Source organism: Pecten maximus, chromosome 13 (assembly GCF_902652985.1).
Source record: "Pecten maximus chromosome 13, xPecMax1.1, whole genome shotgun sequence".
Classification (NCBI taxonomy): Eukaryota; Metazoa; Mollusca; class Bivalvia; order Pectinida; family Pectinidae; genus Pecten; species Pecten maximus.
Window position 1 is genome coordinate 31,486,354 of NC_047027.1, and position 18,244 is coordinate 31,504,597.

The 18,244-nt window shown below is 33.2% G+C and overlaps 1 protein-coding gene across 4 annotated transcripts in view; it reads left to right on the forward strand.

The window, feature by feature from the left end:
* Window positions 1-18,244, forward strand: part of LOC117340801 (glucose-6-phosphate exchanger SLC37A2-like) — a 73,424-nt gene that overhangs the window by 34,970 nt on the left and 20,210 nt on the right. For all 4 annotated transcript variants that reach the window (XM_033902575.1, XM_033902576.1, XM_033902577.1 and 1 more), the window contains exons 5-9: window positions 9,144-9,279; window positions 10,195-10,271; window positions 12,663-12,829; window positions 15,060-15,103; window positions 15,753-15,815. In XM_033902575.1, the coding sequence (XP_033758466.1) occupies window positions 9,144-9,279; window positions 10,195-10,271; window positions 12,663-12,829; window positions 15,060-15,103; window positions 15,753-15,815 (487 nt within the window). The remainder of the gene's footprint in view (window positions 1-9,143; window positions 9,280-10,194; window positions 10,272-12,662; window positions 12,830-15,059; window positions 15,104-15,752; window positions 15,816-18,244) is intronic.

The window sequence follows — 18,244 nt, forward strand, 5'->3', positions numbered from 1 at the left end:
CAGTATTAACATAAGGGACTATTTTACAGTAGACATCAGTATTAACATAAGGGACTATTTTACAGTGGACATCAGTATTAACATAAGGGACTATTTTACAGTAGACATCAGTATTAACATAAGGGACTATTTTACAGTGGACATCAGTATTAACATAAGGGACTATTTTACAGTAGACATCAGTATTAACATAAGGGACTATTTTACAGTAGACATCAGTATTAACATAAGGGACTATTTTACAGTAGACATCAGTATTAACATAAGGGACTATTTTACAGTGGACATCAGTATTAACATAAGGGACTATTTTACAGTGGATATCAGTATTAACATAAGGGACTATTTTACAGTAGACATCAGTATTAACATAGGGGACTATTTTACAGTAGACATCAGTATTAACATAAGGGACTATTTTACAGTGGACATCAGTATTAACATAAGGGACTATTTTACAGTAGACATCAGTATTAACATAGGGGACTATTTTACAGTAGACATCAGTATTAACATAAGGGACTATTTTACAGTAGACATCAGTATTAACATAAGGGACTATTTTACAGTGGACATCAGTATTAACATAGAAGACTATTTTACAGTGGACATCAGTATTAACATAGAAGACTATTTTACAGTGGACATCAGTATTAACATAAGGGACTATTTTACAGTGGACATCAGTATTAACATAAGTAAGGGACTATTTTACAGTAGACATCAGTATTAACATAAGTAAGGGACTATTTTACAGTAGACATCAGTATTGACATAAGGGACTATTTTACAGTGGACATCAGTATTAACATAAGTAAGGGACTATTTTACAGTAGGCATCAGTATTAACATAAGGGACTATTTTACAGTAGACATCAGTATTAACATAAGGGACTATTTTACAGTAGACATCAGTATTAACATAAGGGACTATTTTACAGTGGACATCAGTATTAACATAAGGGACTATTTTACAGTAGACATCAGTATTAACATAAGGGACTATTTTACAGTGGACATCAGTATTAACATAGGGGACTATTTTACAGTGGACATCAGTATTAACATAAGGGACTATTTTACAGTGGACATCAGTATTAACATAAGGGACTATTTTACAGTGGACATCAGTATTAACATAAGGGACTATTTTACAGTAGACATCAGTATTAACATAAGGGACTATTTTACAGTAGACATCAGTATTAACATAAGGGACTATTTTACAGTGGACATCAGTATTAACATAAGGGACTATTTTACAGTGGACATCAGTATTAACATAAGGGACTATTTTACAGTAGACATCAGTATTAACATAGGGGACTATTTTACAGTAGACATCAGTATTAACATAAGGGACTATTTTAAGTGGACATCAGTATTAACATAAGGGACTATTTTACAGTAGACATCAGTATTAACATAGGGGACTATTTTACAGTAGACATCAGTATTAACATAAGGGACTATTTTACAGTAGACATCAGTATTAACATAAGGGACTATTTTACAGTGGACATCAGTATTAACATAGAAGACTATTTTACAGTGGACATCAGTATTAACATAAGTAAGGGACTATTTAACAGTAGACATCAGTATTAACATAGGGGACTATTTTACAGTAGACATCAGTATTAACATAAGGGACTATTTTACAGTAGACATCAGTATTAACATAAGGGACTATTTTACAGTGGACATCAGTATTAACATAGAAGACTATTTTACAATGGACATCAGTATTAACATAAGGGACTATTTTACAGTGGACATCAGTATTAACATAAGGGACTATTTTACAGTAGACATCAGTATTAACATAGGGGACTATTTTACAGTAGACATCAGTATTAACATAAGGGACTATTTTACAGTAGACATCAGTATTAACATAAGGGACTATTTTACAGTGGACATCAGTATTAACATAAGTAAGGGACTATTTTACAGTAGACATCAGTATTAACATAAGGGACTATTTTACAGTGGACATCAGTATTAACATAATGGACTATTTTACAGTGGACATCAGTATTAACATAAGGAACTATTTTACAGTGGACATCAGTATTACATAAGGGACTATTTTACAGTGGACATCAGTATTAACATAAGGGACTATTTTACAGTGGACATCAGTATTAACATACGGGACTATTTTACAGTGGACATCAGTATTAACATAAGTAAGGGACTATTTTACAGTGGACATCAGTATTAACATAAGTAAGGGACTATTTTACAGTAGACATCAGTATTAACATAAGTAAGGGACTATTTTACAGTAGACATCAGTATTGACATAAGGGACTATTTTACAGTGGACATCAGTATTGACATAAGGGACTATTTTACAGTGGACATCAGTATTAACATAAGGGACTATTTTACAGTAGACATCAGTATTAACATAGGGGACTATTTTACAGTAGACATCAGTATTAACATAAGGGACTATTTTACAGTAGACATCAGTATTAACATAAGGGACTATTTTACAGTGGACATCAGTATTAACATAAGGGACTATTTTACAGTAGACATCAGTATTAACATAAGGGACTATTTTACAGTGGACATCAGTATTAACATAATGGACTATTTTACAGTGGACATCAGTATTAACATAAGGAACTATTTTACAGTGGACATCAGTATTACATAAGGGACTATTTTACAGTGGACATCAGTATTAACATAAGGGACTATTTTACAGTGGACATCAGTATTAACATACGGGACTATTTTACAGTGGACATCAGTATTAACATAAGTAAGGGACTATTTTACAGTGGACATCAGTATTAACATAAGTAAGGGACTATTTTACAGTAGACATCAGTATTAACATAAGGGACTATTTTACAGTGGACATCGGTATTAACATAAGGGACTATTTTACAGTAGACATCAGTATTAACATAAGGGACTATTTTACAGTAGACATCAGTATTAACATAAGGGACTATTTTACAGTGGACATCAGTATTAACATAAGGGACTATTTTACAGTGGACATCGGTATTAACATAAGGGACTATTTTACAGTAGACATCAGTATTAACATAAGGGACTATTTTACAGTAGACATCAGTATTAACATAAGGGACTATTTTACAGTAGACATCAGTATTAACATAAGGGACTATTTTACAGTAGACATCAGTATTAACATAGGGGACTATTTTACAGTAGACATCAGTATTAACATAAGGGACTATTTTACAGTAGACATCAGTATTAACATAAGGGACTATTTTACAGTAGACATCAGTATTAACATAAGGGACTATTTTACAGTGGACATCAGTATTAACATACGGAACTATTTTACAGTGGACATCAGTATTAACATAAGGGACTATTTTACAGTAGACATCAGTATTAACATAAGGGACTATTTTACAGTAGACATCAGTATTAACATAAGGGACTATTTTACAGTGGACATCAGTATTAACATAAGTAAGGGACTATTTTACAGTAGACATCAGTAATAACATAATGGACTATTTTACAGTAGACATCAGTATTAACATAAGGGACTATTTTACAGTAGACATCAGTATTAACATAAGGGACTATTTTACAGTAGACATCAGTAATAACATAATGGACTATTTTACAGTAGACATCAGTATTAACATAAGGGACTATTTTACAGTAGACATCAGTATTAACATAAGGGACTATTTTACAGTGGACATCAGTATTAACATAAGGGACTATTTTACAGTAGACATCAGTATTAACATAAGTAAGGGACTATTTTACAGTAGACATCAGTATTAACGTAAGGGACTATTTTACAGTAGACATCAGTATTAACATAGGGGACTATTTTACAGTAGACATCAGTATTAACATAAGGGACTATTTTACAGTAGACATCAGTATTAACATAAGGGACTATTTTACAGTGGACATCAGTATTAACATAAGTAAGGGACTATTTTACAGTAGACATCAGTATTAACATAAGGGACTATTTTACAGTGGACATCAGTATTAACATAATGGACTATTTTACAGTGGACATCAGTATTAACATAAGGAACTATTTTACAGTGGACATCAGTATTACATAAGGGACTATTTTACAGTGGACATCAGTATTAACATAAGGGACTATTTTACAGTGGACATCAGTATTAACATACGGGACTATTTTACAGTGGACATCAGTATTAACATAAGTAAGGGACTATTTTACAGTGGACATCAGTATTAACATAAGTAAGGGACTATTTTACAGTAGACATCTGTATTAACATAAGGGACTATTTTACAGTGGACATCGGTATTAACATAAGGGACTATTTTACAGTAGACATCAGTATTAACATAAGGGACTATTTTACAGTAGACATCAGTATTAACATAAGGGACTATTTTACAGTGGACATCAGTATTAACATAAGGGACTATTTTACAGTGGACATCGGTATTAACATAAGGGACTATTTTACAGTAGACATCAGTATTAACATAAGGGACTATTTTACAGTAGACATCAGTATTAACATAAGGGACTATTTTACAGTAGACATCAGTATTAACATAAGGGACTATTTTACAGTAGACATCAGTATTAACATAGGGGACTATTTTACAGTAGACATCAGTATTAACATAAGGGACTATTTTACAGTAGACATCAGTATTAACATAAGGGACTATTTTACAGTAGACATCAGTATTAACATAAGGGACTATTTTACAGTGGACATCAGTATTAACATACGGAACTATTTTACAGTGGACATCAGTATTAACATAAGGGACTATTTTACAGTAGACATCAGTATTAACATAAGGGACTATTTTACAGTAGACATCAGTATTAACATAAGGGACTATTTTACAGTGGACATCAGTATTAACATAAGTAAGGGACTATTTTACAGTAGACATCAGTAATAACATAATGGACTATTTTACAGTAGACATCAGTATTAACATAAGGGACTATTTTACAGTAGACATCAGTATTAACATAAGGGACTATTTTACAGTAGACATCAGTAATAACATAATGGACTATTTTACAGTAGACATCAGTATTAACATAAGGGACTATTTTACAGTGGACATCAGTATTAACATACGGAACTATTTTACAGTGGACATCAGTATTAACATAAGGGACTATTTTACAGTAGACATCAGTATTAACATAAGGGACTATTTTACAGTAGACATCAGTATTAACATAAGGGACTATTTTACAGTGGACATCAGTATTAACATAAGTAAGGGACTATTTTACAGTAGACATCAGTAATAACATAATGGACTATTTTACAGTAGACATCAGTATTAACATAAGGGACTATTTTACAGTAGACATCAGTATTAACATAAGGGACTATTTTACAGTAGACATCAGTAATAACATAATGGACTATTTTACAGTAGACATCAGTATTAACATAAGGGACTATTTTACAGTAGACATCAGTATTAACATAAGGGACTATTTTACAGTGGACATCAGTATTAACATAAGGGACTATTTTACAGTAGACATCAGTATTAACATAAGTAAGGGACTATTTTACAGTAGACATCAGTATTAACGTAAGGGACTATTTTACAGTAGACATCAGTATTAACATAGGGGACTATTTTACAGTAGACATCAGTATTAACATAAGGGACTATTTTACAGTAGACATCAGTATTAACATAAGGGACTATTTTACAGTGGACATCAGTATTAACATAAGTAAGGGACTATTTTACAGTAGACATCAGTATTAACATAAGGGACTATTTTACAGTGGACATCAGTATTAACATAATGGACTATTTTACAGTGGACATCAGTATTAACATAAGGAACTATTTTACAGTGGACATCAGTGTTACATAAGGGACTATTTTACAGTGGACATCAGTATTAACATAAGGGACTATTTTACAGTGGACATCAGTATTAACATACGGGACTATTTTACAGTGGACATCAGTATTAACATAAGTAAGGGACTATTTTACAGTGGACATCAGTATTAACATAAGTAAGGGACTATTTTACAGTAGACATCTGTATTAACATAAGGGACTATTTTACAGTGGACATCGGTATTAACATAAGGGACTATTTTACAGTAGACATCAGTATTAACATAAGGGACTATTTTACAGTAGACATCAGTATTAACATAAGGGACTATTTTACAGTGGACATCGGTATTAACATAAGGGACTATTTTACAGTGGACATCGGTATTAACATAAGGGACTATTTTACAGTAGACATCAGTATTAACATAAGGGACTATTTTACAGTAGACATCAGTATTAACATAAGGGACTATTTTACAGTAGACATCAGTATTAACATAAGGGACTATTTTACAGTAGACATCAGTATTAACATAGGGGACTATTTTACAGTAGACATCAGTATTAACATAAGGGACTATTTTACAGTAGACATCAGTATTAACATAAGGGACTATTTTACAGTAGACATCAGTATTAACATAAGGGACTATTTTACAGTGGACATCAGTATTAACATACGGAACTATTTTACAGTGGACATCAGTATTAACATAAGGGACTATTTTACAGTGGACATCAGTATTAACATAAGTAAGGGACTATTTTACAGTAGACATCAGTAATAACATAATGGACTATTTTACAGTAGACATCAGTATTAACATAAGGGACTATTTTACAGTAGACATCAGTATTAACATAAGGGACTATTTTACAGTAGACATCAGTAATAACATAATGGACTATTTTACAGTAGACATCAGTATTAACATAAGGGACTATTTTACAGTGGACATCAGTATTAACATACGGAACTATTTTACAGTGGACATCAGTATTAACATAAGGGACTATTTTACAGTAGACATCAGTATTAACATAAGGGACTATTTTACAGTAGACATCAGTATTAACATAAGGGACTATTTTACAGTGGACATCAGTATTAACATAAGTAAGGGACTATTTTACAGTAGACATCAGTAATAACATAATGGACTATTTTACAGTAGACATCAGTATTAACATAAGGGACTATTTTACAGTAGACATCAGTATTAACATAAGGGACTATTTTACAGTAGACATCAGTAATAACATAATGGACTATTTTACAGTAGACATCAGTATTAACATAAGGGACTATTTTACAGTAGACATCAGTATTAACATAAGGGACTATTTTACAGTGGACATCAGTATTAACATAAGGGACTATTTTACAGTAGACATCAGTATTAACATAAGTAAGGGACTATTTTACAGTAGACATCAGTATTAACGTAAGGGACTATTTTACAGTAGACATCAGTATTAACATAGGGGACTATTTTACAGTAGACATCAGTATTAACATAAGGGACTATTTTACAGTAGACATCAGTATTAACATAAGGGACTATTTTACAGTGGACATCAGTATTAACATAAGTAAGGGACTATTTTACAGTAGACATCAGTATTAACATAAGGGACTATTTTACAGTGGACATCAGTATTAACATAATGGACTATTTTACAGTGGACATCAGTATTAACATAAGGAACTATTTTACAGTGGACATCAGTGTTACATAAGGGACTATTTTACAGTGGACATCAGTATTAACATAAGGGACTATTTTACAGTGGACATCAGTATTAACATACGGGACTATTTTACAGTGGACATCAGTATTAACATAAGTAAGGGACTATTTTACAGTGGACATCAGTATTAACATAAGTAAGGGACTATTTTACAGTAGACATCTGTATTAACATAAGGGACTATTTTACAGTGGACATCGGTATTAACATAAGGGACTATTTTACAGTAGACATCAGTATTAACATAAGGGACTATTTTACAGTAGACATCAGTATTAACATAAGGGACTATTTTACAGTGGACATCGGTATTAACATAAGGGACTATTTTACAGTGGACATCGGTATTAACATAAGGGACTATTTTACAGTAGACATCAGTATTAACATAAGGGACTATTTTACAGTAGACATCAGTATTAACATAAGGGACTATTTTACAGTAGACATCAGTATTAACATAAGGGACTATTTTACAGTAGACATCAGTATTAACATAGGGGACTATTTTACAGTAGACATCAGTATTAACATAAGGGACTATTTTACAGTAGACATCAGTATTAACATAAGGGACTATTTTACAGTAGACATCAGTATTAACATAAGGGACTATTTTACAGTGGACATCAGTATTAACATACGGAACTATTTTACAGTGGACATCAGTATTAACATAAGGGACTATTTTACAGTAGACATCAGTATTAACATAAGGGACTATTTTACAGTAGACATCAGTATTAACATAAGGGACTATTTTACAGTGGACATCAGTATTAACATAAGTAAGGGACTATTTTACAGTAGACATCAGTAATAACATAATGGACTATTTTACAGTAGACATCAGTATTAACATAAGGGACTATTTTACAGTAGACATCAGTATTAACATAAGGGACTATTTTACAGTAGACATCAGTAATAACATAATGGACTATTTTACAGTAGACATCAGTATTAACATAAGGGACTATTTTACAGTAGACATCAGTATTAACATAAGGGACTATTTTACAGTGGACATCAGTATTAACATAAGGGACTATTTTACAGTAGACATCAGTATTAACATAAGTAAGGGACTATTTTACAGTAGACATCAGTATTAACATAAGGGACTATTTTACAGTGGACATCAGTATTAACATAGGGGACTATTTTACAGTAGACATCAGTATTAACATAGGGGACTATTTTACAGTGAACGTCAGTATTGACATCAGTAAGGGACTATTTTACAGTAGACATCAGTATTAACATAAGGGACTATTTTACAGTAGACATCAGTATTAACATAAGGGACTATTTTACAGTAGACATCAGTATTAACATAAGGGACTATTTTACAGTGGACATCAGTATTAACATAAGGGACTATTTTACAGTGGACATCAGTATTAACATAAGGGACTATTTTACAGTGGACATCAGTATTAACATAAGGGACTATTTTACAGTGGACATCAGTATTAACATAAGGGACTATTTTACAGTGGACATCAGTATTAACATAAGGGACTATTTTACAGTGGACATATAGCTGAGAGGATGAATCTCCGTTACTTCCTGTCCTTAGGAATGATCATGACTGGGCTACTGACTGCAGCATTTGGAATGGGATATTTCTGGAACATTCACAACCTTGGCTTTTATATAGCAATACAGGTACTGATATATAGACAAGATATTATATAGCCATACAGGTAATAATATATAGACAGGATATTATATAGTCATACCGGTAATAATATATAGATAGGATATTATATAGTCATACAGGTAATGATATATAGATAGGGTATTATATAGCCATACCGGTAATAATATATAGACAGGATATTATATAGTCATACAGGTAATGATATATAGACAGGATATTATATAGCCATACCGGTAATACTATATAGACAGGATATTATATAGTCATACAGGTAATAATATATAGACCTGATATTATATAGCCATACAGGTAATAATATATAGATAGGGTATTATATAGCCATACAGGTAATAATATATAGACAGGATATTATATAGTCATACAGGTAATGGTATATAGACAGGATATTATATAGTCATACAGGTAATAATATATAGACAGGATATTATATAGTCATACAGGTAATAATATATAGACAGGATATTATATAGCCATACAGGTAATAATATATAGACAGGATATTATATAGCCATACAGGTAATAATATATAGATAGGATATTATATAGCCATACAGGTAATAATATATAGACATGATATTATATAGCCATACCGGTAATAATATATAGACAGGATATTATATATAGCCATACAGGTAATAATATAGAGACAAGATATTATATAGCCATACCGGTAATGATATATAGACAGGATATTATATAGTCATACCGGTAATAATATATAGACAAGATATTATATAGCCATACAGGTAATAATATATAGACATGATATCATATAGAGAAAAATCTTTCTTTAATTCTATAGAACATTTTCAGTAAAGTAACATTATTTAACTAGGTTCTAAAAACTGGTTATCAAATTCTTGTCTGCATTTTTTACAGCTTTGTACTGATATTTGTAGGTGGTTGGTGGGATGTTCCAGTCCACAGGTTGGCCCGCCGTTGTTGCTTGTATGGGAAACTGGTACGGTAAAGGAAAGTAAGTATGGCGGTGATAACGTTGTCGTTAGTCAGTGGAAAAACACCAAACAGTTTTCGACTTGTCACGTGTCAATTCTCCAATCCCTATCCGTAGATATGGTTCCTCTTTCTGCCTACATTTCCCTTCATTTCCTTTTACTGTCGATTCTCATTGACTGATCATACCGCCCTGTTACAAACATTGACTGATCATACCGCCCTGTTACAAACTTTGACTGATCATACTGCCCTGTTACAAACTTTGACTGATCATACTGTCCTGTTACAAACTTTGACTGATCATACTGCCCTGTTACAAACTTTGACTGATTATACTGCCCTATTACAAACATTGACTGATCATACAGCCTTGTTACAAACATTGACTGATCATACCGCCCTGTTACAAACTTTGACTGATCTTAACTCCTTGTTACAAACATTGATTCATCATACCGCCCTGTTACAAACTTTGACTGATCATACCGCCTGTTGCAAACGTTGACTGATCATAACGCCTTGTTTCAAACTTTGACTGATCATACTGCCTTGTTACAAACTTTGACTGATCATACTGCCTTGTTACAAACTTTGACTGATCATACAACCCTGTTACAAATTTTGACTGATCATACTGCCTTGTTTCAAACATTGACTGATCATACCGCCTGTTACAAACTTTGACTGATCATACCGCCTTGTTACAAACTTTGACTGATCATACTGCCTTGTTACAAACTTTGACTGATCATACTGCCTGTTACAAACTTTGACTGATCATACCGCCTTGTTACAAACTTTGACTGATCATACTGCCTTTTTACAAACTTTGACTGATCATACTGCCTTGTTACAAACTAGTTTCTCTCACGGATTAATTCGTGGAACTTACTGGTTCCCCTTTGCCTCAATCATATCACTGAAACGTTCCCCTCTGCCAAATTTATATCAATCATGTCATTAATTACGCATTCCACTCACTGCCTAACTCATGTTACTAATTACGTAGTCCCCCCCACTGCCTAACTCGTGTCATTAATTACGTAGTCCACTCACTGCCTAACTCATGTTACTAATTACGTAGTCCACTCACTGCCTAACTCATGTTACTAATTACGTAGTCCACTCACTGCCTAACTCCTGTTACTAATTACGTAGTCCACTCACTGCCTAACTCATGTTACTAATTACGTAGTCCACTCACTGCCTAACTCATGTTACTAATTACGTAGTCCACTCACTGCCTAACTCATGTTACTAATTACGTAGTCCACTCACTGCCTAACTCCTGTTACTAATTACGTAGTCCACACACTGCCTAACTCATGTTACTAATTACGTAGTCCACTCACTGCCTAACTCATGTTACTAATTACGTAGTCCACTCACTGCCTAACTCCTGTTACTAATTACGTAGTCCACACACTGCCTAACTCCTGTTACTAATTACGTAGTCCCCTCACTGCCTAACTCGTGTCATTAATTACGTAGTCCACTCACTGCCTAACTCGTGTCATTAATTACGTAGTCCACTCACTGCCTAACTCATGTTACTAATTACGTAGTCCACTCACTGCCTAACTCATGTTACTAATTACGTAGTCCACTCACTGCCTAACTCATGTCATTAATTACGTAGTCCACTCACTGCCTAACTCATGTCATTAATTACGTAGTCCACTCACTGCCTAACTCATGTTACTAATTACGTAGTCCCCTCACTGCCTAACTCCTGTTACTAATTACGTAGTCCACTCACTGCCTAACTCATGTCATTAATTACGTAGTCCACACACTGCCTAACTCGTGTCATTAATTACGTAGTCCACTCACTGTCTAACTCGTGTCATTAATTACGTAGTCCACTCACTGCCTAACTCCTGTAATTAATTACGTAGTCCACTCACTGTCTAACTCCTGTTACTAATTACGTAGTCCACTCACTGTCTTACTCATGTTACTAATTACGTAGTCCCCTCACTGCCTAACTCATGTTACTAATTACTAGTCCACTCACTGCCTAACTCATGTCATTAATTATGTAGTCTGTATCAATGCCAAACTCATGCCCATCTCACTCATGTCAATAATATCTATATCTAGTATATCCCTAGTGGTTTCCCATTGTACTAAGTAATGTTCCATGTCACTGAGTGGTTTATCATGGTACTAAGTACTGTTCATTGTCACTGAGAGGTTTCCATTGTACTAAGTACTGTTCCATGTCACTGAGTGGTTTTCATTGTACTATAAATACTGTTCCGTATCACTGAGTGGTTTTCATTGTACTAAATACTGTTCCGTATCACTGAGTGGTTTTCCATGGTACTTAATACTGTTCCATGTCACTGGATGGTTTCTCCCATCACTGAAACCCGTTAATGTATAAACCTATTTTATTGTGTTCTAGGCGTGGTCTGATTATGGGGATCTGGAACTCCCACACATCCGTGGGTAACATCCTTGGCTCACTCATCGCCGGTGGATTTGTTACCGCTAATTGGGGCTGGTCCTTTGTAATCCCCGGTATAATCATTTCAGTCTTGGGTATTTTCGTCTTCCTCTTCCTCGTCCCAGGTAAGAAACTGAACCATTCTAGATATACTTGCATGAATGTATGATTCAACAGAACTTTTTTTTCACGTTTGGAATGTGGACATTCACGGGCCAATGATTGTTGCATTTTATTTTCGGACAATCGATTTCTTGTCAACACGTGGCACTAAAAAGTTGTGAGATCGATCTCAGACATCTGTTACCTCAATTGATACCAGGTCTTTACTTCGTTTGATACATTGAATGGATTTGTTTATTCGTTTGATACAGTAGATGGATTTGTTAGATACAGTAGATGTATTTGTCAGATACAGTAGATGGATTTGTCAGATACAGTGGATGGATTTGTTTGTTTGATACAGTAGATGGATTTGTTTATATGTTTGATACAGTAGATGGTTTTGTCAGATACAGTAGATGTATTTGTCAGATACAGTAGATGTTATTGTCAGATACAGTGGATGGATTTGTATATGTGTCTGATGTAGTAGATGGATTTGTATATGTGTCTGATGTAGTAGATGGATTTGTATATGTGTCTGATGTAGTTGATGGATTTGTATATGTGTCTGATGTAGTAGATGGATTTGTTTGTCTGATGTAGTAGATGGATTTGTATATGTGTCTGATGTAGTAGATGGATTTGTATATGTGTCTGATGAAGTAGATGGATTTGTATATGTGTCTGATGTAGTAGATGGATTTGTATATGTGTCTGATGTAGTAGATGGATTTGTATATGTGTCTGATGTAGTTGATGGATTTGTATATTGGTCTGATGTAGTAGATGGATTTGTATATGTGTCTGATGTAGTAGATGGATTTGTATATGTGTCTGATGTAGTAGATGGATTTGTGTATGTGTCTGATGTAGTAGATGGATTTGTATATGTGTCTGGAGTAGTAGATGGATTTGGATATGTGTCTGATGCAGTAGATGGATTTGTATATGTGTCTGATGTAGTAGATGGATTTGTATATGTGTCTGATGTAGTAGATGGATTTGTTTGTCTGATGTAGTAGATGGATTTGTATATGTGTCTGATGTAGTAGATGGATTTGTATATGTGTCTGATGTAGTTGATGGATTTGTATATGTGTCTGATGTAGTAGATGGATTTGTATATGTGTCTGATGTAGTTGATGGATTTGTATATGTGTCTGATGTAGTTGATGGATTTGTATATGTGTCTGATGTAGTAGATGGATTTGTATATGTGTCTGATGTAGTTGATGGATTTGTATATGTGTCTGATGTAGTTGATGGATTTGTATATGTGTCTGATGTAGTGGATGGGTTTGTATATGTGTTTGATGTAGTAGATGGATGTGTATATTGGTCTGATTTAGTAGATGGATTTGTATATGTGTCTGATGTAGTAGATGGATTTGTATATGTGTCTGATGTAGTGGATGGATTTGTATATGTGTCTGATGTAGTAGATGGATTTGTATATGTGTTTGATGTAGTAGATGGATTTGTATATGTGTCTGATGTAGTAGATGGATTTGTATATGTGTCTGATGTAGTAGATGGATTTGTATATTGGTCTGATTTAGTAGATGGATTTGTATATTGGTCTGATTTAGTAGATGGATTTGTATATTGGTCTGATTAAGTAGATGGATTTGTATATTGGTCTGAGTAAGTAGATGGATTTGTATATGTGTTTGATGTAGGAGATGGATTTGTATATGTGTCTGATGTAGTTGATGGATTTGTTTGTCTGATGTAGTAGATGGATTTGTATATTGGTCTTATTTAGTCGACACATTTGTATATTTATATGATACAGTTTATTGATTTATTTGATACTGTTGATGGATTTGTGTTTTTGTATGGATGATGTATTTGTTTATTTTTTGATAGAGTATATGGAGTTGCTTGATCAATTAGACAGGGTTGTTTATTTGTCTGATAAAGGAGATTGATTTGTTTATTTGTCTGATAAAGGAGATGGATTTGTTTCTATTTTCGATACAGTAGATGGATTACAGACACTGCGCGGATTCAGTATACAGAACTGACATACAATTACTGTCGATATAAGATATTGTAAACTTAAAAACAATAAAATATATAGTAGTTATATACAGTAATATTTGTATTAAAGGTTTCGTTATGTATTACTGTATTGGATTATTGTACCATAATCTTTTCCATATATATAAACTCCTTTCTGCTTTACATCTTTGTTATCAATTTTGATATTTAAGCCATGATTTGACTTCATCAATCATTTCACTGTAGATCCCAAAGATGTTGGTTGTACCCTTCCTGACCACCAGGGAACTGTAAGTACAGATATATTTCTGATAAAAAGTTATGTAGATAATCATATATATATACTATCACAAGGGATTCTCTCCCCTATCACGTAGAGAAATTCAGGACAGTGTAAAATTAATTATTAACTCATGTCTATACTATCACAAGGAATAATTGTCCCTATCACTATTACAAGGCGTTCTTTCCCCTATTAATCGGATGAATTTAAGGAATAGAATACCCCCTTTTCTCTAGGGATTCCCTTTGTAAGTGTGAAACAAGTAATGATTATGTTAAGGGTAAGAGTTATTCTCTAACCTGCTGCCCTCCGAAGGTCTGGTATCCGCCAAACATTTCCATTGTATGAACTATTTATATCTATTATTCATCATATACTTTGGAGTAAACGCTTCATTCCTACTTCATATATCAAGTATGGCTACAAAAACAACACATCGTTCGTGTTAACATGCTTTCGAATTGCATTGACAATTCACTTAAAACATTAAACCTGCTTTTTTTGTGTGAAAAATTTCAGCTCATTATTCTTAATATCTAATTTAATTAAAAACAGGACTGACTTACATGCTTACAATTAACAAGATACATTGCTGCTATTTTCATACATGTGTGACCTGACGCTTCTCGTCTGTAACAAAATAACATTTCATTCAGGGCGTAACATCAGACAACCCCGCTGTCAATAAGGCCCAGGAAGGCGGCAGTGAGTCGGAGGAGGTAGGTAAACTTTACCATGGCAGGGTTAGCCCAATCGTTATACATTCTTTATCTTATATCACTTAGGAAGCAATTTATTATAAAAAAAAATATCTCAGTTTGTTTTCGAAATCCTGGTCAATGGTGCATGATAATTATAAATCAAACTAATCTGCATGTATTTGATCATCCTGATTAAAATCATGGTATACATATAAATCCATTATCATGTTTTTATCGTTATAATAATGACTTATCTGCATGCATTTGATCTAAATCATGATATACATACTCACAAATAAACTCATTATCATGTACTTTATCATTATAATGATATCAAATATTGATACTTTGAATAAGATACACTTTTATCACAAAACAAAGTGAGAATGATTCAGAGTAAATAAACCTTCTCTTGGTACTTTTCAATAAGTTGATGTCAGGTAACAAACCTTCTCTAGGTACGTTATAATAAGTTAATGTCAGGTAACAAACCTTCTCTAGGTACGTTATAATAAGTTAATGGCAGGTAACAAACCTTCACTGGGTACGTTATAATAAGTTAATGTCAGGTAACAAACCTTCTCTAGGTACGTTATAATAAGTTGATGTCAGGTAACAAACCTTGTCTAGGTACGTTATAATAAGTTAATGTCAGGTAACAAACCTTGTCTAGGTACGTTATAATAAGTTAATGTCAGGTAACAAACCTTCACTGGGTACGTTATAATAAGTTAATGTCGGGTAACAAACCTTCTCTAGGTACGTTATAATAAGTTCATGTCAGGTAACAAACCTTCTCTAGGTACGTTATAATAAGTTAATGTCAGTCAGGTGACAAACCTTCTCTAGGTACGTTATAATAAGTTAATGTCAGGTAACAAACCTTCTCTAGGTACGTTATAATAAGTTAATGTCAGGTAACAAACCTTCTCTAGGTACGTTATAATAAGTTAATGTCAGGTAACAAACCTTCTCTAGGTACGTTATAATAAGTTAATGTCAGGTAACAAACCTTCTCTAGGTACGTTATAATAAGTTAATGTCAGGTAACAAACCTTCTCTAGGTACGTTATAATAAGTTAATGTCAGGTAACAAACCTTCTCTAGGTACGTTATAATAAGTTAATGTCAGTCAGGTAACAAACCTTCTCTAGGTACGTTATAATAAGTTAATGTCAGGTAACAAACCTTCTCTAGGTACGTTATAATAAGTTAATGTCAGGTAACAAACCTTCTCTAGGTACGTTATAATAAGTTAATGTCAGGTAACAAACCTTCTCTAGGTACGTTATAATAAGTTAATGTCAGGTAACAAACCTTCTCTAGGTACGTTATAATAAGTTAATGTCAGGTAACAAACCTTCTCTAGGTACGTTATAATAAGTTAATGTCAGGTAACAAACCTTCACTAGGTACGTTATAATAAGTTAATGTCAGGTAACAAACCTTCTCTAGGTACGTTATAATAAGTTAATGTCAGGTAACAAACCTTCTCTAGGTACGTTATAATAAGTTAATGTCAGGTAACAAACCTTCTCTAGGTACGTTATAATAAGTTAATGTCAGGTAACAAACCTTCTCTAGGTACGTTATAATAAGTTAATGTCAGGTAACAAACCTTCTCTAGGTACGTTATAATAAGTTAATGTCAGTCAGGTAACAAACCTTCTCTAGGTACGTTATAATAAGTTAATGTCAGGTAACAAACCTTCTCTAGGTACGTTATAATAAGTTAATGTCAGTCAGGTAACAAACCTTCTCTAGGTACGTTATAATAAGTTAATGTCGGGTAACAAACCTTCTCTAGGTACGTTATAATAAGTTAATGTCAGGTAACAAACCTTCTCTAGGTACGTTATAAGTTAATGTCAGTCAGGTAACAAACCTTCTCTAGGTACGTTATAATAAGTTAATGTCAGGTAACAAACCTTCTCTAGGTACGTTATAATAAGTTAATGTCAGGTAACAAACCTTCTCTAGGTACGTTATAATAAGTTAATGTCAGGTAACAAACCTTCTCTAGGTACGTTATAATAAGTTAATGTCAGTCAGGTAACAAACCTTCTCTAGGTACGTTATAATAAGTTAATGTCAGTCAGGTAACAAACCTTCTCTAGGTACGTTATAATAAGTTAATGTCGGGTAACAAACCTTCTCTAGGTACGTTATAATAAGTTAATGTCAGTCAGGTAGCAAACCTTCTCTAGGTACGTTATAATAAGTTAATGTCAGGTAACAAACCTTCTCTAGGTACGTTATAATAAGTTAATGTCAGTTAACAAACCTTCTCTAGGTACGTTCTAATAAGTTAATGTCAGTCAGGAACAACCTTCTCTAGGTACGTTATAATAAGTTAATGTCAGTAGGTAACAAACCTTCTCTAGGTACGTTATAATAAGTTAATGTCAGGTAACAAACCTTCTCTAGGTACGTTATAATAAGTTAAT